Below are 10,498 nucleotides of genomic sequence, written 5' to 3'. Positions count from 1 at the left end.
GTTTTCAGCTCAAAAACACCAAAATATTGCTGACAGACATTCAGTGTATTTGTGTTGCTACTGTTGGTTGTGATGCTGTAAAGTTACTGCGACAAGAAACGATACAGAACAAACATTTACATTTTCTCTTTAGTGTTATTCCTCTCCAAACAAGGCAGGCCATGTGACTATATCCATTTTGTACATTTTGTACAAGTCAAAGATTTTGAGTCCATGACGGTCTGTGCCATCGCAGGTCAAAGTCCAGGTTTCTCAGCCTTCCTCCCACAATGATTCGTTATTTCATCAAGATAAAATTGTGTTAGTTGCAATGCGAAATAATGTCTTCTTCCTCTTCAGGAGTCAACAATAAATCTGAGCTATAAAACAGTGCTCTCACATTTTATTTCTACAAATCTATAAAAAAAAGAAATTCTGTGTTTGATTTTAGATTAATTTAAAATTTCTATTTGTATATTCAGTTATTAGAGTTATTTAGATTAGATCTTTATAAATAGCAACAAACAAGTATATTTGTGTATTTTTCTGTAATATAATTATTTTCTACTGCTTACTACTACTAATAATAATAACTAGATATAACTCACTGCATGTTCCAGCTCTGTGCCACAAATAAATAAGTTGCAATCTTTATTTACATAACATATTCATCAATTCATCTGAACATCTATAAAATTTACAGTTTTGCTTTCAGAATCGGTGGAAACTCTTCTTGAGAGTGATGTATAGCACATTCATTTTGCTATTTACATGATTTTCTTTGAATACAGTTTAAGTGTACACCAAACACCCTAAATGCATGAAACATTTTGTGTCCATTGAACGGGGAAAAAAAATCAAAAATATTGTTAAGGAATTGTGACTGCACTACTAAATGCCATCACAGACGAGGCCAGAATATTACAGCCAGATTACGTACAGTGAGAGCGCCTACAGGTCGTCAGACTCTGGGATTTTGATGGGCTCCAGGGTAATAGTAGGTAAGATCAGATGGGTGCCCTCAGATATCCACCCCAAGGCCGTCCTGTTGAAAGTGGGTCTCTTTATGCCCGGCTCCTGCAGCTCTGGGTACCGGAGCGGGTTCAGGTCCAGCTCGGGAAGCTTGAATGTGATTCCTCTGGGAGCTTTGTCAAACCCACCAAAAGGAGTGGCAACCCTGTAATTGACATAAAGTGTGAATGGTCAGCCCGTTCTCATTCCTAGGGTGTCAAATACCGACCCTTCGTCATGACCGTCAGCACTAGATACCGCCGAATAAGGCACCCTTTAGCATCAGTCGGAGACGCACAATGTAAACCCATCCGCGTCAATATTAAACGCTCAGAGAATGTGCACTGGGAGTGTGGTGACGTAGTTTAAAGAGCAAAAGAGACACAGAGTGGGTGGGAGGGGAGATGGGTGGTCCAACAACACAAGGCTTTCATCCAGCAGACCGCTGTTCATGTCCCGTGTGTCACGTTACAATCAGCTGTTCGTTTGTGTCTGGTGTTTACAAGGCCCCGTGTCATTTTCACTGTACTGTATTTTTCTAAACCTAACTATGGTGGTTTTGTTGCCTAATCCTAAGCAAGTGTTTTTGTTTAATTCACAACATTAAGCATGTGTTTACTGCAAACAAAAAGTGACGCTGAAGGGTCTGACAAAGTGTCACAATGTGACGAGTTGGGATGAGAATGTGTTGCAGCGGCTGTACTAATTCACTAAAATGTGCTCATAGTTTTCTCACCGGTTAAAGCATTTGTAGTCAGGCAGGTCTGCTCGTGCGTCTGGTGCTGACATTGTTAGTTTGAGGGCTTCGGCAAGGTCGGGGTCACTGAGGATCGCCTGATCCCACGGAGAGTGGTAGATCTTCGGCATAGCTGTTTTAGCATCGGCGTTTGACTTCTCTGCGGTCGTGTCTGTCAAGGAGCAAACAAAACCAGAGAGATCCCATTGTGAAGGATTGTCCCAACATTGCAACAGAATGATCTGACGGTTTGGTTTGCAGTTTACGGGTTAATGCTGAGCTGTTTTCTTTAGCTGTGTTTTTCTTTTGGGGTGGGGGGGGCTAAAGTTTTAGAGCGGATAGGATTATGAATAGAGACTGTGCTTAGAGAACACTTACACAGGCAGACTGAGTTGTCCGTCATTGAGATCTGAGGCCTTAAAATAGCACATAGTTGAAGTGTGCACTCATCATATAATGTGTCGACATGGGATGACACCCTACTGGAGCATTTCAGAATAAGCACAGGACTCATATAATATGATATAATATGATATAATATAATATAATATAATATAATATAATATAATATAATATAATATAATATAATATAATAAAATTAAGCATCTAAAGCTGCTATGGTTGTATAATGAATCATAGTTACATACATGAAAACAAGACCAGCTGTTATGAATGTAAGATATCAGTTGTCATTGTTATTTACACATTCATTATTACTCATGATAATAATGTTTAAATCTCGACTAATGTTGTAAATCTTAATGCAACATATTGGATTCACTAGCTGAACAGCATGATCACCTGAAGCAGTGATTTCTGGATTGGCAGTTTCTCCATCGGCTGGTGGTGCGTCCACCTTAATTTCCACAGTGTGTAAAATATCATTCTGCAAGACAGAGTAAAGTACAGTACATGTATTGGTTATCAACTCAGCTGGTACATCTATAGCTGCTCTTGTCTTCCAGATATGCACACACACACACACACACACTCATAGCTACATGCATGCACACACACAGAAACACCTCAACAGGCACTGATAAAGAGGAGCAGCTCTGCAGCAAAGTGCCCCGAGCAGCCTCTCACAAGACTTGTCTGGATGTCTCTGTTATCATCCACGTGTTGTAACACTTTTTTCAAGAGCATATTTCCTGATAAATTTGCTTAATGAGTAATACACAGACAATATAATAAATAATGCCAGAACTCCAGATAATGACAAAAACATAGAATTGAGGTGTTGATTCATTCAAACATATATGAAGTGACTGTGTAAGATTGACTTACGTTCAGCTGTGCGTTTGCCTCATTTTGGATACTTTCAAATGTATATTTTTCAGATCTCCTCTGGCGCATTTTGAAAAGGCGGGAGCCTCTGTTGGAAAGCAACGATAACTCCTCCAACATGATGTCTTTAGGAGTGCTGAGCTTCTTTCCGAGATCCATAACATCCCCTGTTGAGACAAAAATAAAGATGAAGATAAATTATATGTGTTTTTTATGTATAATTGTACAGTACTTTGGTCAACTTTTGTTGTTTTTAAATGTGCTTTATAAATAAATTTGGATTGGATTTGGATTGGATCCAAGAGGAAGAAAACAATCTGTATAACATGCAGCTTTAGTAGACAATCATTAATCAATAATCAGTGTATTTATTGTTGCATATTACATAATGGTAATGGTTTTCAAAAGAGGATAACCAAACAAAAGATTTGTCATTGATGTTATTGGGTTGTCAATTAACACACAAAAGTGGGTCCCAAAGTTAATGGTGTGGCAATCATGATAATTTCATTAATTGCACATTTGTTGGAAATATCCGCTACAAAGCCCCACATAGACTGAAATGGTGAACGCCTTTAACCTGTAATCATTAGGCTGTCTTGTAGAAAGGTCCTGTGTCAAAACAAAGTTAAAGGGGACATATCATGCCCATTTCCAGGTTGATACTTTTGGGTTTGGATTTCTACTAGAACATGTTTACATGCTTTAATGTTCGAAAAACACATTATTTTTCTCATACTGTCTGTCTGAATATACCTGTATTCACCCTCTGTCTGAAATGCTCTGTTTTAGCGCCTGTGTCTTTAAGATCCCCTCCCGAAACGGAAAAGCGCGTAATAGACCCGCCTGTCCACTGGAAGAAAGCGTGTCAGTGTCACGTTTTGTGTCACCGAGACATGAATATTACATGCATGTTGTCACGTGATGTTTTTCACGTGTTGTGTAGTGATGGAAGTCTAACTTCAGAGCTAGTTACGTAGTATATAAAGTGAGAAAGACCACTCATGTTGGACAGGTGGGGAGGTGGATGGGCACAACAAACACAGGACTTTCAAGTGGGAGACCTGTATTCGAGACCAGTGTCTTGTTTTGCAAGTTACATTAGTGACATTTGTCATGTGTTTTTTCCGTAATGACGTTTACTTAGTTTACGTTCTTATTTTAAGCCCAGTTTTCCCTTAACCTAACTAAGTGGTTTTCTTGCCTGAACCCAAGTGAATGACTTTGTTGCCCTCTGCTGGTACTGCATGTTCCTACAGGCGTTTAATATTCACGTGACGTCTCTGCGAGGCAAAGCGTGACATTGACACACTGTCCTCTGGTGGACAGGTGAGTCTATTACATGCTTTGGCGTTTTAGCGCCTGTCTCTTTTTGACTTCCTCCTGAAAAATGCCCAGTCTGCTCTAATTTGCTTGTGAGAAAAATATGGAGCACCTTTGTTCCTACTCAAGCTGTGGGAGGTATATTCTAATGATCCTGCATGTGACATAGGAAGGGGAGCCAAATCTGAATGGCTTGTTAAATCACATGTTTTCTGATCTAGACAGCCAACAAAAAACTGGCTGGGTTGGTAGACACTCCAGATACCTAAATGTATGTGCACAAGTTTTTCATGATACGTCCCCTTTAATACTGTTAATGCATCAGTTGATATTATACTTACATGCAGCATATTCAACCACAAAAATAAACTAACAAACTAACTTGGGAAGGGGTTTGGGGAATAGTGGCAGACGATTGAGACGGTGGGTTAAATCCAGCCCTGGTTTAAGAGCTGTAAAGTGCTGGATACACAATATACCGTAAATATACTCTGATATCATTTTGTCAGCTGAATAGGTTTAAGGGTTCCATAAATGACATCAAAGGTGTCACAAAAAATTCTAATTTTCCATTTTGTAAGCCCTGTCATGGAAAATGAGTTATCATTGTACTTGAGAATTAGTCTTGGATGGACATCGATGCGTCCTCATCCACCGCTACAGACGGTATGTACCACAGCTGTCACAAAGCTTCACGTTATCCCAACGGCTACACACAGTTGGCCCTCACAACTTCCCTCCCCTCTCCAGAAATAGACTTTTGAAAAGGACAACGACAAAGGATTAGCCACCATAGGTAGTAAATCATCTCATTAGCTTATTTATGGCAAGTGCCGGAGTGCAGCCCTGACATTTTGAACCCAGATTCACAATGGATATTCTATTGCAGCAGCCTCAGCTCTAACATCATACCATTGGTACCGTGGACCTCTTGGCAAATAGCTGCTGCATGCTTCTTCCTCTCCCCGGTTGGCATTGTACAGAATTGTGACATTGTGGCTTTGGCAAGTTTGGCAGGAGTACTGGAAACACATACAGGACACAGGATGTAGTTGTTCTGCCTGAGTCTTAAAGAAGGAGGTTTAATCCGAATACTATGACCCCTATAGAGAACATCAATGCAGTGCTAGTCCATACGTTGACAGGTTACAGCTAAACACACAGTTGGTGTTTGGTGTTAAAGCGTAAAGTCGCCTCTCATCAGTTGTCAGAGTAAAATACCTTCAATCTGTATTATTGTCAAAGTGAAACAGACAAAATTGAGAAGGTGAGAAGGACAGTAGTTGCCCTTTCTGTTACATAATATACTATTTATACAGTGTTTTTACTCTTAAAAGTTTATCTCTCATTTGCTGTCTGCTGGAATTTGAGGATGATTAGGAAGGCACCCCATTGAATAAATCTGCCATATCAGCGCTTGTTATAATAATCTCTCTGTAGAGGTTACATCTAATAGATTACAATGTATTGCGTAATCCTAAAACCCCATTGTACTTGCGTCAGTACCGCACACATAATTCTTAAATCTGGCCCCGTCACTGGACCAATATTTTCTGAGCAAATGTTAGTGGTATCTCCCTTTAATATTGTCACAAGATAAATGTGTAAAGGTCAAGGGTGAATATTGTGTTCCTAAATTTGTATGCGTAGCTGGACAGTAGTACAAAGTATCAAACATAATATCCACTATAACTTACAGTACATTTGCGGTGGCTGTATGGTGCAATCAAATATTTTTAGCATCTTTGCCTTGTTGCCAAATGCAGAACATGTTTCTACAATTACTCAATTGTGCCCCATCTGCTGATTTTGCAGCTATTATATTTATGACAAAAACTTTTTACATGCAAAATAAAGAGAAAAGCAAAGCAATATAATTCTAAAAATAGAAAATATATCAGTCAAATGTTGCGTTTCCATAAAGTCATAAGAAATAGACTTCTATAATTCATAGACAATTTAAATAACATTAATTTTTACACAATACACTGACTTTCTCAAATGTTCTAACTTCTATATCATTTAAATAAACCACATAATTACACAAAAGACACCGTGGCGATGCTTGTCCGTACCTGTGATGGTATCCCTATAGTGTGCAACCTGTATCCTTGAAGGGGAGACACGGAGACTCAGGGGTCAACCTACAGTGGGTAGTTTGATCTTCCCTGATCTTCACACTCCCGGACACTAAACGCAAACTGTGAGTGTGTCTCTGTGTCTGTTGTGAATGGAATGCAGCTTACATCAATAGGCTAAATTTAACCTGCCAAACACTCAAAACCCCTCTCAAACACCATGGGGCAAGGATAGCTACCAGAGAGAGAGAGAGAGGGGTGAGGATGGACAACACATGCCCACACTGAGGCGAGGACTCCCCTCCAGAGACATACTTCCTTCCTTGTGTTGAATCTTCAAAGTCGGCATGTCTCCCTGGGTGGATGTAACCTCCGAGGCACTGTTACCTTCAAGTTGGCGAGGCCGTTTGTAATGCACATGGGCACAGCTGCTACTTGTGTACGCCTCTCTTCAAACTGAGTTTTGCTACTGTTATTATATGCGATTACTGACTCTGGATAATGATATACAGACCAGTGAAAGGGGGAGTGGGGTCTTATCCTCGAGATGAGAAAAGAAAAGGTTGTTATAGAGCAGCATCAAGGTTGTTACCATGGCAGCTAAACCTGTTGTCATACTTCAGACACACTGGACATTTAATATCTGTTTTAAGGATGCACCGATATTGGATATCAGGCTGATACTGACTGAAATAGGTGGATCGGGTATCAGTGACAATGGGGCCAATCTATTCAACTCAGTTCAAATAGATCATATACTATATACATTATCTACGGGAATTTTGACTAATTTGTTGCTGCATTTTGCAGATTATTTACCAAGTTGCTGGTGTACAATTTATTTATTTTAATGATAAATATAATTCAGTAAATTTATATCTATGTATTTATTTGTTACATTTTGTTTTACAAAGTTAGGAAAGCAATGTTTAAGTCAAGCCTGATGTTTTCTCACACATAAAAGAATGATACCAGTCACTTTCACACTGTGAGGCCTATCAGGACTGAAAAAATCGGATCGGTGCATCTCTACTGTTGATACATGAGAGAAGTTCCTGACGTAATCTTAGTTATAGAGATTACTGTACATTTTTAACCAGTTTTAACTGCATGTGTTCATTTTATATAACATGAATATTTTATTTGAATAAAAGAAAAAAATCGAAAACGTCAGAGAATGAATCAAAACCATCTGCACTAAAAATGATGCTTAATTTTTATCAATCACAGCATGATCTCATAGAATTAAAGGTGCTAAATGCGAGACTAGGAGCATTTTATTGCCTCCGCACAGCTCTCAACATGGTGACAGCTGAGCCGACGGCCTGCAGCTAGCGGTGCTAACAACAGCAACAGTGCTGACAGAGCCAACAGTATTTACCTGAGGGGGAACTGGAGGGTGGGTGCTACACTTCCATGACGACACCGTCGGTCGGGATGACGTTATCAGCTGTAATCTCCGTTTGAGTGCAGTGCAGAGCGGCGGCCGCGAGCTAGCCGGTGAGGCACACATGCACTAAAAGGCCCAACAAAGCAAAGAGAAACTCGGATTACAAAACACACAGAGGGAGAGTTTGATGTTTGATGCTATATTAATGCTCTGAATATCGTAAAGAGAACCTTTAAAGCCCCAAAATAACACTTTAAAGACTGAAAGCATTTTCATGTCTTTTAATATTTCAATTTGTGTTTAAAAGGTGCAAAAACTTCATACAAAAAAATCATCATACAGAGTAAACGCCTCCAACAATTAGACAAGAAACATGGCTACATCAGTCATATTGAAACCCTGACGATCAATGGCAGAAACTGTGGTTCTGTTTACACTTTAACACCACACAGTGTATGATCAAAGGTGGGCTATGTCATGAATGTATGCATGCAACATTTATTTCTCTTAATACTTAAAAATACATTTAATAAAAGCAAAATAGCTCGTATCCATTTTTAAATATCACACGTAGGTCATCAGTTTGAATAAAGTCAATGTTAAGATGCAAATTCCCTAAAAATGCACTGTAGCCTCCTTAGAGCAGATAGATAAGCGTGTGTGTAGTTTAGCAGTCACTGTGCTGCAGATTAATAGAAGTGATCACTCTTTTGATATACTTGCCATCGCCACTGCAATAGAAGTGAAAGAAAAGACAAGATGAGTAACATCTGTAATGGTTATCATCGTATGAAATGTTCAGATGTGCAGAAGTGATCACGTCACAGTGAGTTTTTAAAGACCACACATAATATTTCTTAAAGTGCCGTATTATTTCTCACTAAATATTTATAACCAACAATGTCAAAATGAGCAACACCACTCGACATTTATTAAAAAAAAAAGAAGCAATCTACCAAACATTTTTCATCTACTACACGTCCACTTTAACTCTCATAACACTTAGCTAACACTGTCGATGTCCACTCCTAAATCAGTCTGTAACAAACTGATAACATAAATATTCTTAGGACTGGGCGATATGGCAAAAATCTTCTATCCCGATAACGATATATATCACTTTACCTGTTTTCTGCCAATTCAATAAATAAATAGTCTATATAAAATAACCACATATTTTTGAATACCCCTGTGTGAATCTTTTTAAGAACTTGAGTGCAAAATGAACATAACAGTTTTAAGTGAAATTATAGAGAAAAAAGAAATAAATATAGGTATAGCCTATATCACGATATCGAAAAATATATACGATAGACATTTTTAGACCTTTTTTACAATATTTATCGTCATATTGCCCAGCCCTAATGATTCTGAAATGATCTCTTAAACACAATTGCAAAATCTCCCATCAACGCTTGGCAGGATAATATCTCATCAGCAACACAATAGCTGCAGTAAGTCGTTGTGCTCTTCAAACCCAGTGACCACTCGTACCATGAAGACAGCGACTTTTAGCGACTCCCATCAACAACATTTTCAAACAAACATAATAAATTGTGTAAAATATGATCAGACCTGTTAGAAAAGCATGAACCAACACGTCAACAAACTATTTTTTCATCAGTGAACATATTCCCTCTCTTTAGGCCAAATTTCATGTATGTTGATTAGTAGTAGTACATTTCTCTTTATCTGATGTATGTCTGACCTCATCTTAGTGGTATTGACTTCTCTGGACTGCACTATACAGGGGTGAGTATGTTGGACCGGAGCCTGGTCCCATGTATGCAATGCTGGCCCTGCTGGCAGGCCTCAGAGGCTGGGCAGGTCTGAATGGAGGCCCATAGAAGGCCGGTTTCTCAGGTGAAAATGTCCTGCTCATGAACGGGGCCTGGAAAGCCGGGGCTGCATGATAATGACCCCCACTGACAGGTGCAGGATCAAGAGACACCCTGCGCTTCCATTCATCTGGAGGCTCTGGCAGAGACCTGCGGTGCCCTGCAGCTTTGACATTAGAGGCAACAGATGACGTGAGGCTCTGGAACCCAAAGGCATCATCCACCGCACCAATGGGGCTCCTGGATGCTGCCTCCCACGGTGACAGAGGCTTGTAGACCTTTTCTTGAAAGGACGTTTGCCTCTGTGTGGGTAAAAATGACGACTGGATTCCAGGTGTGCTCGAAGATGACAGAAGTCTGGGAGGGGGCATCGAGTTCAGTCGCCTGGGCAGACTCAGGGAGCGGCTTCGACCAAATCCCTGAAAGAAAAGCACATATTAGTTGAGTAGTGTGGCAGCAGTGCTGCAGACTTTGCTGCCACCCTCTGGCTTCATGGAAGCCTGGATAACTAATAATGTAGTTTATTCATATTTCAATTGAAATTAAATGACCAAAAGATTCAGTGAATGAATCGCTGCAAACAAATGAATGATGAGTTTGCTAAAATAACTTCACAGTTTCATAGAAAAAATGCCAAAAGAAAGAGGCAAAAGAACCAATTTATTCCATGTGCAAAATGTGACATAATGTGAAAATGTGACTAAAAGTCAACGTTTCGGCCTTATACCTCCCTTTTCCTGATTGGTCATTGATTTTATTCTTATTAACCTATTTATGTCTTTAGAATTACATGGTCTGTAAGTTGTGCTAACAATGGTCCTTTGATCGAAACATTCACTTTTTGCACATGGGATTT

The 10,498-nt window shown here is 39.4% G+C and overlaps 2 protein-coding genes across 3 annotated transcripts; both read right to left on the bottom strand.

The window, feature by feature from the left end:
- Positions 1-554: 554 nt before the first annotated feature.
- On the bottom strand, positions 555-6,563 carry myoz2b (myozenin 2b). Of its 2 annotated transcripts, XM_037765484.1 has the most exons (6): positions 6,412-6,563; positions 5,249-5,358; positions 3,014-3,180; positions 2,528-2,612; positions 1,727-1,898; positions 555-1,156 (listed from the first exon to the last, which is right to left on the bottom strand). In XM_037765484.1, exons 2-6 carry the CDS (start codon positions 5,328-5,330, stop codon positions 931-933), a joined length of 732 nt encoding a protein of 243 aa, XP_037621412.1. In that variant the 5' UTR covers positions 5,331-5,358; positions 6,412-6,563; the 3' UTR covers positions 555-930. The 2 variants fall into 2 exon arrangements, with proteins under 2 accessions (XP_037621412.1, XP_037621413.1); XM_037765485.1 differs by lacking the exon at positions 5,249-5,358 and having other exon boundaries at positions 6,412-6,549.
- Positions 6,564-8,071: 1,508 nt separating this feature from the next.
- On the bottom strand, positions 8,072-10,184 carry LOC119485739. Its single transcript, XM_037765493.1, has one exon. The coding sequence runs from the start codon at positions 10,011-10,013 to the stop codon at positions 9,519-9,521; it is 495 nt and encodes a 164-aa protein (XP_037621421.1). The 5' UTR covers positions 10,014-10,184; the 3' UTR covers positions 8,072-9,518.
- Between the last annotated feature and the right edge of the window lie 314 nt (positions 10,185-10,498).

This window comes from Sebastes umbrosus, chromosome 3 (assembly GCF_015220745.1).
Source record: "Sebastes umbrosus isolate fSebUmb1 chromosome 3, fSebUmb1.pri, whole genome shotgun sequence".
Classification (NCBI taxonomy): Eukaryota; Metazoa; Chordata; class Actinopteri; order Perciformes; family Sebastidae; genus Sebastes; species Sebastes umbrosus.
Note: the sequence above shows the minus strand (reverse complement) of the source record. Positions and strands in the feature narration are given on the sequence as shown.